We start from the raw sequence: 13,646 nt of genomic DNA, 5'->3' as shown, positions 1-13,646 counted from the left end.
TGTGTGTGTTGTTTTGCATGGACATGTGCTAACATATAGGTGGTATACATGCACGTGCATGTGCATGTGCATGTGCATGTGCATGTCAGTCTTTGTGTGTTCATGCTAACACATGTACTCAACTGAGTGCGTGTGTGTGTGTGTGTGTGATTCTAACTGCTCTAGTCAGGGCAGACAACCTGACTTTGACTTGAGCAGAAGATTCCTTTCATCACATTTAAAACAGGGTTCAGTTCAACAGGCACACAGACACACACACACACACACACACACACACACACACACGTGCGCGTGTGCGTGTGCACACGCACGCACAACCACCATGCTAAAATAATGAAAGCGGCTGGTAATGGAATTGCTGCATGCAAAAACAAAAGCTTGCTGTCGTCTAGCACTGCATCTGATTTGGAAACCGTTCAGTCTGTCAGCATTTCAGAGTGGGGGATGAAGGAAAGTGGCACACACACAAATCTGAATACACACACACACATACACACACACACACACACGCACACACACGTATATGTATATGTGTGAATATACAGACATCTTTACACAAAAATGTGAATACACACAAGCAGACAAAATGTGAATACATGCACATACATACAAATGTGCATGCATGCACATTCACAACTACATGCACACAACAGCACACACACATATGCATGTGTGCTTCCACACACACACTTATGGGTATAAAATGACACTGTCATGTACAGTAGCTGATCAGATCAGAGCTCGTTGTGAGTTATGAGTGTATGTGATTAAGTAGTCAATGTTGATGAGAGCGTTAAGGATGAATGCCAAGAATAATTACTTCTCGTGCCACCTTGATAATCATTTGACAAGGGCCACTGTGAGGTGATGCAGGGACATTGGACACACGCACACTCTCAGCCAACCACACACACCCAGCCACACATGGGCAGGGTCATGTTGCGTTAGGTAGCTCATTTGCCAAAGTGCGTGTTGGGTGTGCTTTGTGAGGAAGTCATTTACAGATTGAATAGCCTGATGTAATCTGGAGATGGTGAAGACAGCAGAGACCCTGGGCTGACACAGAGCACTGAGGCTAAGGCCAATGTGTGTATGTGTGGATATGAGTGAGGGAGAGAAAGAGAGGATAAAGGTGAGAGTGAGAGAGAATGTGTGTTTAATATAAGGAGAAAGTGTGTGTGTCTGTGTGAGTGAGAGTGTGTGTTCATTTTTAGGAGAAAGACAGACAAGAGGCAGGGAGCAAATACAGAGTGGCGTGACAGAGTGAGGAAAAGGTCATATAAAAAATGGGAGGAAGGAATGGAGAGAGAGAGAATGTGGAGAGACAGCATTTTTGGCTGTTTCTCCACAAACAGGCAACATTTATTAAAGGTATAATATGTAACATTTCCGCATTAAAATATCTGAAAACGACTAGTCCTATGTTATATATTTTTTTGAGTTGTGTACTTACATTATTCCAAATGTTTCCAACAATGTTCAAACCCAGAGAAATCCGTAATTTTATTCAAGTTAATGGTGCGTTTCATTTGGTCGCATGTCAATGGCGTCATATCCCCTTTACCCCCTAACTTCCGGGAAACACGGGAAACACCAGATGATACGTCAGAGAGTGAGGAAGGAAGTCGGCGAACTAGCTAGCTAGCCGCTCTAGCCACTCTGTTGTTTTTTTCATTCTATTGTTTTTATTGCTCACTCGTGATGGATCACGATTATTCATTCCCGTTTGCTGCGCGTTCTGTTGCTGAAGCTGTCCCCGTAAAAAAACTCCCATGATCCCACACTACTTCACGACGTCATCAAACTACGTCTTTTGTTATTGTTTTGATTGAGAGACCCCTAGCGACAGAAATTACATACTGTGCTTGATTAGAGTTCTTAACCAAAAACACTGAACTTAGAGGGAAAAAGTATACAAAAAGTAGAATGGCAGAGTACTCTTGAATTTATTGGTAAACACACAATAATGCTGACGCGTTTCGGCCTTCAGCCTTCATCGGAGCTAGGCCATACTACTTTTATTTTTGGATGTGCTCCAGGTAATTGTTCTTTTGCCCAAGGCCTATCTGTCCACTAAATTTCATGGAAATCTATTCATAAGTTTTTGAGATATCCTGCTGACAGACAGACAGACAAACAAACTAAAGGACCGTTCACACAGAGAAACGCTAGGCGCATAAAAAATGCTAGTAGCATGGAGGGAGAGATGAGTTGCCAGAAAAAGTAGGCGGATACGTGTCTTTGGTTCGCAGGCAACTTAATGCATATTATCCTGCACAGGTTCTCTTTTCTGTTTGGTATCCATGCAGTTTTTCAAAGTTAAAGGTTTATTTTACATAAAGAATACTGTCTGACACTAGATTAGTAGCTTACCAATTCCATTTGTGTTAGCTAGCAAAGAAGATCAGCTCACCAAAGTTCTGCAAACTGTGTTACTAAAGGTAATTATAGCTACTAAACAGGGATTCTGAATTGTTGGGCAATAATTTTCCAAATGTGTGCCTTTTTGCTGATGCTGTGGTAATCCTGAAAACACAACACTGACAAATTATAAAGCTCTTTGTGCTCAAATACCAACAATATGAGCTGGTCCATCTTTACTCTGCTAAAGACAAATCCTACCCCTGTCATTCATTGGTCACTCGTTGCGGTGTGACAGGTGAAAAGTTGAACTTTTTTCAACTTTTACCACCCTTTGCTCTGCTTCTGAAAACCGGCAGTTGCGTCGCACCGCTCTGTCAGGGTGCCCAACATGAGCAGGCGCATCCTTTCATTGAATGAATGGAGTTCAAAGCGTTTCTCCCTAGCGGTGCTTCTCTGTGTGAACGGCTCCTAACAGAGGCAAAAACTGGGACTTATCCTTGGTGGAGGTAATAAATGTGACAATGAGAAACTAATCACTGCTAGCTGTGAATCAGACACTAACATGGCAGCAGGGTGCCACTGCCACAGACACCATCGGAACTTTAGATAAATCAAAACACACAAATTAACAAATAGACATGCAGATAAAGAAACACAAATGGGCCACAGTGGTTTATACAATACTGCTGACTTCTGCGTAATTTGCTACTGTCAGATAAAAATATTGTATCTTAACAAAAATATTCTGACACTGAATTTTTGAATGCTATGGGTTATAAGGTCATGCAATTACTGGAAACCGTTATTCACCAGTCGTACAAGTCTAACTTTTTTCATCTCCTTAGCAGTATCACCTCAAATTAATGAGTCAACAAGAGTCTGATAAAAACAAAAACAACATCAAGACAAGTCGAGACAAATAGGAGCCCAGAGCTTGGGCAGATGAATAATTCACACCCGTTTTATGTAAATGTCGTCTTTGTTTGAAGTCTCAAGCATTCCTGTCTTTCTCCCTCTCTGTGTCTGTGTTCCTGGCACTGGCTCAGGACAGAGACGTGTGTGTATGTGTGTGCGTCTGCGTGGTGTAAGAGTTTTAAGGGGATGAAAACACATTGCCTATGTGTGTGTGTGTGTAGAAATGTGCACTCACTCAAGTATTCATACTGACAATGTGTGCACACAGCGGCACGTTGAGAGGGTATGTTGGACTGCACTAAGCTCCAAAGCCTGTTAGGTTGCTTTAGATCCCCCAGTAGTGTGTTTGTATGGCAGCCAAACCAAACCTCTGCGAGCTCGCTCCCAGTCTCTGGAGAACCTTCTATTTACACTGTACAAGCTTATAGACTCCAATCATAAAAAGGCTGTGTTGTTTTGAACAAAGTTCTGCTGTAGATAGCAGCAGTGTTGGGAATGCGTTACGTTTTAGTACTCAGATTACTTTTTTGTGGTAACAAGTAACATTGTAGTTTTTCAATGTATGTAATCAGTTATTAGTTACTTTGTCAAACCTTCGCAAAGAAGTTCTGCTATAGTCAGCAGTAATTTATTTGGCAGTGTGTTTTTCAGGAAGCAAGTGACTAAACTAAACTAAACTAAACTAAACTAAACTAAAGGGTGTCAGGCAAAACATCATCCAGACCGCATTCACCCTGGCATTCACCACTACCACACATTACAGGACAACGAAGAGACAAACCACCTAACAACACACATGACACTAAATCTACTTGGCTTACATTGCATTTATAGGAAATCACTAAGTAGATGTGTTTTTCAGGAAAATTACATTTTTGCGACACTTGAATCTATTGAAAATGATTAAGGGAATTAAGAAAGGGAGGAAGGAGGCCCGAAGACTGAGGGAATGAGTGAGTGATTTAAAGAGTGATTTAGTGGGTGGGTGGAAGAGCAAGGGAGTGAGTGAGAGAAAGCCCAATGCACTACAGAAAAGAGCAAATGCAAAAGAAGACAAATGAATTGAAAGGAAAAAAGGGAGGGAAGAAAGGACAGAGGGAGGGAGGTTAAGTGAGAGTGAGTGGCTGAGTGAGGGAGAAGAAGCAATATGCAATGCAAAAGAGAACAGAGGCAGAGGAAATAATAGAGAGAGTATGAAGGGAGAGACTCAAAATCCTCTCTGCACTGTCAAGGTCAACTGGTAACCAGGAAGCGGCCTGTCTGTCTGTCCAATTAGCAACAACCAGGAAGTAACACTTTCCCTCTCGGACCTCTGACCCCTAAAGCTGTGTTGCTGCAGGGATGACAGGGGCGTGTCTGAAATGATGACGGGCATTAGCATTTTTCTGCAGTTAGCATTAGCGTAGGGGTGTGAGTGCATGTGTGTGTGTGTGTGATATGTGAAAGAGTGTGTGTGTATGGTGTGTGTGTGTGTGTGCACATGCGATATTGTTTCTGTGCCTGTGAGCGTGTGTGCTGGTTTCATTGAGAGGCCTTGAAGTGGGATTAGCCAATGTTGAAACTCTGGCCCCTCCTTCAAAATGGCCGACAGGAAGGAAGCCGCCTCAGACAGGGTCACAGCCCCCCCCGTTTCCTGAAGGGGACCTTGAGTTGAGTGTGTTTCTTTCTCATTAAATCCAAAGAGGGGGAGAGAGAGAGGAATCAGTATGACATTGCTTTGTCTTTTCTACTCTTTCAAACCCAGAGTGACAGGAGAGATTATCATTGTAGTTCTTTGGTTACCAGCGACTGTGATTCAACGTGATCTATTTGTGTTAACATTAACATGTTAATGCAATGTACTTATATAATTAGAACTGCAGTAGAACCTTGTTTTCTGAACCCGCTAATGTAAACTTAAAGGAAAAATCCACCCTTAAACACTTTAACGCCGTTACAAAACAGTTATTCACAATGTAGCTTGCATTTCTGGGCCCATTTTGTTGTTTGGTGGTATATTTTTCTCATCCTCCTGGGTAACTGGCCAAATGTAGGCATCAAGATATTTCCAGTGCAGCTTTAATAGCAGAAAAAAACAATCAACTAGACTTTCTAAACGACCCAACGTTCAACAATCAGGGAGAAATCCATCATAGAAGAGGCAGAGAGACCAATTCCTCCACAGACAGCAGCCTCAATAGACCACAATGCAATGCAGCCACAAGAAATGTTGCTTTCTGAGTAAGGGGCACAACTCTTTCTTGACTTTTTCTTGACTGGAAAATCGCATTCTCGACCTATACCTATAACCCACAGCTGACTGGAAAAAGTTCAGGCATGTTCCCTGGGGGCTGCTGAAAGGCATTCTGGGAAATGTGGGAAATTACTGTTAATTGATTATAAGTAAAAGTAGATGAGGCAGGTTGATGGACAGTGGGTACAACAAAAACTTAAACTACAACACTTCATCACAAAATAACTCCTGGGATGCATTGAACATCATGTTGATGATATAACAGTGTAAGGGTATCCGAGTATTTTACTTAAAGGACGCTTAAATATACTGAAATTCTGGTACCAGGAGCTACCAACAATAATGGAAGATCAGTAGCATCCATCATAGAAGAGGCAGAGAGAGTATTTGTGTGCTTTAACCAAATCAGCGAAAATGTAGATCTGATGGCAAAAAACGGTTGCACATTCAATGGTGATCAATAGAATATTCTTCCTTGATACACTGTGCTCTGGATCCATGCAGCACTATGGGTTAGTTACCTCCTCTTGATTCAACCTGAGAAAACTGCTCAAAACCCAGACCTCTTACCTGGAGTGACTGTGGGCCCAGGAGAGTCACCCTTGGTGGACTGAGACCAGCAGGCCGAGAAGGTCTGGTGGTGATATTGACCCAGGGTCCTGCGGGTAAGCATGGAAAAACAGTTACACAATCTATTGGGATACAAAAAAGTCAACATTTAATATATTGAATAATACTTATGAATAATATATTAATTTAAAGAAAATCAGTTCCCTGGATTGATTGAATTTAATTTAAGTTGATTATTCCAGTCGTACCTGTAGTGCTGCCGGCCTGGGTGTGGGCCACCAGCCGGTACTGGTAGCTGGTCCAGGGACTCAGGGCTGAGGAAGAGTCCAGGAAGGAGAGAGGAGGAGGGGCAGGAGGGAGACGGCCCACTGTGGACACTGGATTGGTACCGGCCACTCTACGCTCTACGAGCCACCTGTGCACGATGAGAGATGGGAAGTGGAGAAGTTTTTATTGTAGGTCTAAGAACCACGATTGTCGCAGGGGTAAGGGTGCTCTATTCTATTATTTTCTATTCTATTCACCAGTACTGTGACGTCTTTTTTCTTGGATTCTCTGTTGATTAAGTTTCTGTGGGTACCAGACTTTTCTTTGTAGATCAGCCATGGTGGCTATCGCTGCTCATGCTAACTACAGTGTTCTTTTTATTCCAAAAAACGCTGTTGCTACTACCAGAAACATACAATGCATTACTTCCTGTGTGCCAGAGGATTTTTCCCAGGTGAACAGTAAATATAAAAGCTTTCATGAACTGGTTATAGGTTGAATCACTGTTATGTTATATCAATTGCAGAGAGTAGCAAAACAGACATTTATATACATAAGTTTATGTTATTTTATCAGCTCTCACCCTTCCAGTGGTCCATTGCTCCTCTCTGGTGCACCCCAGGACAGGAGGACAGAGGTGGGGGTGTCAGAGTATAGGTGAGGTGCAGGGATCCCTTCGGGACTAGCTGGGGGGGTACGAAAGACCTGGGATGTCCCAGAAAGCGAACAGCCCACACTGGTGCATGCTTCCACCTAGGTGATGAAAAACAGTGTTGAACACAGTCTGATATTTTTTATTACTGTTGTTGGTACAAGGCTCAACTAAAGTTGGTACAAGGCTCAACTAAAGTGATACGACTATTATGATGGAAATTGTAAGGAAAAATAAAGGGATGCTGTGAAATTTTGAAAATGTAGTCTCGATTTTTTCTTGCTGTCACATTGTGGGGAAAATATTGGGACTTTGATGATTAAGTTACTGGAAAAATATCTAGTTATTGTGTTTGTAATCCTCATTGGAACCAAAGTGTATCACAATAAGGAATATTCTCCCCTTCTCCTCTTCTCTTTTGTGAAAGTGTAACTTTTACCCTAAACTTGTAACATTTTAGTGTCATCCTTGAAGCACTTTTCATGCATAAGTGCATTAAAATGGTCATATAATAGTCTACAAAGTGAATAGTGGATAGGTGGATAAATCTCTGATGACCCTTTCCTTGATGCCGTCAAGTTTTCTACTTTGAAAGTGCTCTATAATTATATTTTACCATATTGTATCATACCATAATTTAATTTGATTTATTTAGCAAATTTTGTTTATATCAGACATTATCTATATTCTTGTACTGTACAGTACTGCATTCTACCATTACATCTTAACTATATCTTATTGTATTTTACATCATATTAGCATACTGTACCTGCAGGCTGTAGATCTGGTACGGCAGTAGGTTGAGGAAGGTGTATCTAGTGGTGTTTCCTGGAACAGTGACTGACAGAGGGGAGGAGATGACACCCGAGGATGCACTAGTGGAACTGGAGATGGGGTTGTCAATGGGGCCTTGGTTTGTATTCTGTATAGTATTGGAGCTGGTTGTGATGGATTGTGTGCTGGATAGTAAAGGGCTGGGGCCTAGGCTTGGAATGGAGATGGTACTGGATTTAGTGGGCTGGAATGAGATGGAGCTGGGGCCTTGGCTTGTATTGCTAGCAGTGTTGGAGCCGGTCTGGTTGCCTTCTGAGTTACCAGGCCTGGAGCTTGAGACAGGGTTAGGGAGGAAGTTGGGGAATGTGCCTTGGATTGTGTTGGAGATGCCATTAGAGCCTGCGTTGACGGTAGACCTGGAGACGTGGCTAGAGCCTGGGGTGGTAAGACTGGATGTTGGCCTGAGGTTAAGACCTGAGTTGAGGCCTGGACCTTGACTAGTACTAGGGCTGGACATGGGGCTGGGGTTGAGGTCAGTGCTGGGGCTGGGGAGAGGGCTGGGGTTGGGAGGTAAGGTAGAGCTAGAGCTGGGGTGAAGATAGAGGGTGTAGTTGGTAATGAGCCCATTTGGTTGGGAAGGAGGAACCCAGGAAACTGTTGCACTATGAGGATGGAGCCCTGATACAGCTGGGGTGTTCAGTGGTCCTGGACCTGGAGAGAGAGAGAGAGAGAGAGAGAGAGAGAGAGAGAGAGAGAAGAGAGAGAGAGAGAGAGAGAGAGAGAGAGAGAGAGAGGAGAAAAAGAAAAAAGAAAAAGAAAGTGTTTGTTAAGGAGATGAGAAAAGAGAGGAAGGGGGGATTTGTTCTAAGGAATTATTTGACAAGCAACGTCAAGAATGACATCAGAAGGACAAAGAGTGATTTGGCCATCCCTATTCAAGGGATTAACTCAGGAACTCTCTTTCTCTCTCAATTTCTCTCCCTCGACAACACACACACACACACACACACAATAGGTTCAAATTAACCCAGTTAGGTATTGTGGTGCCAGGGGCAGAGAAGATTGTATTTATGGATTTATGCAGTACTGTATGTGTGTGTGTGTGTGTGTGTGTGTGTGTGTGTATTTGAATGTGTTTTTGTGTGTGTTTCAATACAGCTAGGGACTTCAAGAGGATGAGTGTAGGCTGGACTGGACTGCTGGGAACATTGTAGCCACTTACAACAAATTTTCAGCAGGCTGTTGTCTTGGCATGCATGCACACACACACAAACAAACACACACACACACACACACACACACACACACACACACACACACAGATGCACGCAAACACACACCCAGAAAGACCCATGATTTTCATAATTACAGACAGGGATGCAAATGTGCTAGGAATATACACATACAGGCCCATAGACACATGCGCGGTGGCACACACACACACACACAAACACACACACACACACACACACACACACTCATGTACACTCCCAGTAAAGAGTGTACTTGATATACTATTGACTGATCGCCCAGAAGAAAGAATGGCTCTTTTCTAGATGTCTCCACAATCCCGGACAACGCGTATGAAGATCTTCCTCCCCTTTGCCCTCTACCTGTCATTGAGAAATGCTATATTGCTAAATGCTATATTACTGGTTGCAAAAGTTCCATTTTTTAGTGCTTGCTTTCTGCACTTCTGCTACAATTTGCTCGATTCTAAGAGGAATTACTTGGAAAACGTATTGTTGTCTTTTCAGCTTCCACAAGGAATATTTGGGCAATCAGTCATTTGAGAGACGAGAGAAGCTTTGTGCTACAATATGCCAACTTAGTTTTACTGTAGATAATGTTGAAACATGTCTGAAGCAGGTGCCACAGGATTATTCCAGGACAGATGCATGGTAGCTACACCCTGTAACATAGGCACTGATTGATATTTATATGCTTCTGAATGATAACGATGTATTTTCGTACCTCAAGAAAGCTGCCCTGTGTGCTTTGTTTTGTGTATTATATCATTTGTGGTGTTTCAGTGATAAATTATTTTCCCTCGGTGGGATCAACAAAGCACTGCTACTGCTGCAAGTATTAGGCCATCAGACTGACAAGGCTGGGAGCGCTGTGATGCACAGCATGCAGTGTTTGAAGTTGAACCGGGTCAATTCCAGCATCCAGTACTACTGGGTTTTCTATTATAGCGTGGCAACAATTTAGAGATCAAGGAAGGTAACATTCACAGGATCACACTGTACTCACAAGAGTGGTGCTGAGAGCAGTTCCAATGCTGAATTTAATGAATCCAAATGATACAGCAGAGCTTTCTTGATCTTTTAGGATAGCAACAATTGCTTGCTTGCTAGACTGCTAAAAGTTACAAAACTGAGAAAACAAACTGCAGCGTTTATTAAACTGTGTCAGAACCCAAATGGATTGTAAACTTATCTCTGGTGACTCTTCACAAGACACGGTAATGATACATCTTCACAGACCTGGAGGCGGGTCCCAGAGAGAGACTTCCATTTCTCATTTGGGTCCTGCACTGTGTATTCATGTTAAATTCTCACTTCCTGGTAGAGTCTTAAAGTTCCCATGAAATTAACTCATTTTACTTCAATTAACCATTACTTTTACTGCCTTGAAAACAGAGTATCTTTAACGGTGACCTCATGCTGCACTAGTAGGCGTAAATATAGATTTCTAACCAATAAAACCATCAGATTTTTGAACAATCTCGCCCCTCCGCACCCCTCCCACCAAATAAAATTGCCTTTCTCTCCCTGACTCATATTCCTCTGGTTTAGACTTTTGAATGATCCCTCACTGCATTATGTCCCACCCCAACATCAAATGCATCAAATAAAGAAAATAAAGATGCCATTTCATAAATCCCTTTGTCCAGAACTTAACATGATCCTCACAAGTATAGTATTATGAACATGCATTAAGACACACACGCACACACACACGCGCACACACACACACACACACACACACACACACACACACACGCGTATGGACGGACATGCATATGCACCTACACAGGCCTGGTCAGAGTGATATTTCACCCCATGGTAGCTCATTTGAAGGTAATGTCTCCCCCTCGTCATTTACATCCCACTGTACCGCTCTATAATGGTCACACACATGCATGTGCACATACATATTCACACAACACGCACACACTCTCTTCCCAACACACACCCGCGTGCCCACACAGTGATGTGGTATAGCAGTAATGGTGCTGTGTGAAGGGCAGGCAGATCAAGGTGACTGAGCGGACTGAGGGAGCATGCTGCGTCGCTAAGTGCTACCGCTAACCGCTAACGGCTTCCCCAGATGGCACTGTGTGTGTGTGTGTGTGTGTGTGAGAGAGAGAGAGAGAGGGCGCGAGAGAGACAGGGAGAGAGGGAGAGAGAGAGAGAGAGAGAGAGAGAGAGAGAGAAGATGAGTGGTTGAGAGTATGAGTGCATGATTGTGTGTGAGATAAATTGTGTGTGTGTGTGAGTGTGTGCAAGCATGTGTGCATGAGAGAGTGGTTGTGTGAGTGTGTGTATATTGCGGATTAACAACTAACTGATAGGCCTTCCCGCAGACTGTGATACAAACTAACATTCAGTGTTTCACAGATGATTTTTTGTTATAACAGTGTGTTCACACACAAAGTGTTTCTTAGTATAATGTTTATACTAGGACAAATTCAAATTTTTACCCTCATACTTACTTGGACTGGATGATGATGACTATGTTCTGTATGTTTCTTATATTTCACCAACCATTAACCCTGGGCTAAAATACTGCATGCATCTGCATACATTTGATCCACCAAGCAGCACTTTTTTCAATAAAATGTCAACTTTTGAAATGGATTAGCACTGATTGCCGCCCCCACCACCCCAAGCTGTATTTTGGTGAAAAAAGACAAAGTAATAACAGGCAAACCTTTTCTACAAGTTGAAATTCTACTGTAAATGTGATTGGTGAGTAATATGTTTACTGAATTTAGTGGTGGGCCCCCAAACAATTTGAAAAGGATTCAGATCATGTTCTATGAGGTGTATTTCTTTACTGATGAACAAGGAAACATTAAGAAGTCTTTGGCACGGAGTTTGACATGCTGTTCTCTCACATACAAAGAAAGAAAGGTAACACGGCACACACACACACACTCACACACACAAACACACACACACACACACACACACACACACACAAACGTGTTTGGAGGCAATGTGAATTTTGGCAACAGTTATGACCAACAGTACTTCCTTAATGGACATTATGTTATTCAAATTGTTTTTTACTGATTGTTTTTTACTGTGTTTTACATGCTAAATGGTATGATGGCACACACGAGTATATATACACAATACAATGGGAGGCGCACACACACACACACACACACACACTTTCCATCTCACACACAAATAAACAACAGAATAAAACTGGTGATGTAAAGCTTGGTTGGTTTTACAGATCACAAATCGCCCCACCATCAACCCATCCTTTCTGTCTCTCTCTCTGTCTGTCTCTCTTTTTCCTCCCTTCCTGTCTCTGACCCCCCCCCCCCCTCTCTCTCTCTCTCTCTCTCTCTCTCTCTCTCTCTCTCTCCTCTCTCTCTATTCTCCCTGCTAAATAAACAATGCAGAGAGTTGACCTTTTGGGTTAACAGGTTTTTATGCTAGCTCTACTCAGCACTCACACTGATTCAATTACCAGCAAAGGTCCACCGAACCCCGCGAATAACCAAGGAGCCCGTCTCCCTGTCTGTCTATGTGCCTGTCTGCCTGCCTGTCTACGTACTCGTCTTTCTTTCTAGAAAGCTGGGTGACTGTTTGTCTCTCTACCTGTACCTCTAATTAGACATGCTGCATCCTCCTGTCTGCCTGACGATATTCCTGTCTTCCTTCTGTCTGTCTGATCCAACATAAACCAAGATGTCTGTCTGGTCCAACAACAACAACAACAACAGACATGCAAAGAGACAGGCAGGCAGGCAGGCAGACAGGCAGGCAGGCAGGAAGACAGATAAACACACAGACAGAAAGCCCTAAACTGTAAATAATTTTACCGCACAACACAACTCAGTCACCTTGATACAGCCCCCCTCAACCACCCAAAATAACCTCCTTTGTTACCCCCCATCCCTCCCTCATTCCCCCTCTCCTCCCCTCCCCCCATGCCCCCTCTCCCCTCTAAGTGTTGAGTGTTATTTAGGCTTTACTGGCGCGTGTTAAATTCTGCAATTTGAAGGGCTGTTAAGTTTTTCAATTGAAATTTTCATTTAAAATGCAGGTGATGCTTTTTTCCATTTTTTTTTATTTTACTGACGCTTTACTGCTCTCTGGATAGGAGGGAATGGACGCAGCGCTGAGGGAATGCGTAGCACCCCCCGACCCCCGACTCCCCCTACCAACTCCCTTCCTCTCTCTCTCTCTCCCTCGCTTTTTCTATCTCCCTACCTCACTGTCTCTCTCTCTCCTCACCGTGCTCCTCACCCCTCTGCCTCCTTCCATCCCTCTTTCTCCCTTTCCCTGCTCCTCTCTGCTTCCCTCTCCCTTCAATCCTGCTTTTCTCTCTCCCTCCTTCTCTCTCTATCCCCTCTGCCCCCACTCCTCCTTTTCTCCCCTGTCTTCCCTTTCTGTTCCCCTGCTCCCTTCATCCCTCCCTCCGTACCTCCCTCACTCCTTCCCTCCCCCCCTCTCCAGTAAACCACAGTAGCAGAAGGCTAAAACAGGAGTGCGGGGCCGCCAAGCCTTAAATCACATTTATAAGGATTTGGTTAGCATAGTAATAACACAATCAACTGACAAGGACTGGGAGAGGGGGAGAGGGAAGGAGTGTGTGTGTATGTGTGTGTGTGTGTGTGTGTGT

At 43.3% G+C, this 13,646-nt stretch overlaps 1 protein-coding gene across 1 annotated transcript in view; it reads right to left on the bottom strand.

Moving 5' to 3' along the window:
* Positions 1–13,646, bottom strand: part of LOC139638224 (usherin-like) — a 246,823-nt gene that overhangs the window by 91,956 nt on the left and 141,221 nt on the right. The window contains 5 exon segments of the mRNA XM_071512286.1: positions 6,083–6,171; positions 6,331–6,497; positions 6,933–7,102; positions 7,771–7,859; positions 8,373–8,486. Coding sequence (XP_071368387.1) covers positions 6,083–6,171; positions 6,331–6,497; positions 6,933–7,102; positions 7,771–7,859; positions 8,373–8,486 — 629 coding nt within the window.

This window comes from Centroberyx affinis, unplaced genomic scaffold (assembly GCF_046629955.1).
Source record: "Centroberyx affinis isolate AG114_WGS23_722 - 3 ecotype Tasmania unplaced genomic scaffold, CSIRO-AGI_Caff_v1 ptg006213l_1, whole genome shotgun sequence".
NCBI lineage: Eukaryota > Metazoa > Chordata > Actinopteri > Beryciformes > Berycidae > Centroberyx > Centroberyx affinis.
Note: the sequence above shows the minus strand (reverse complement) of the source record. Positions and strands in the feature narration are given on the sequence as shown.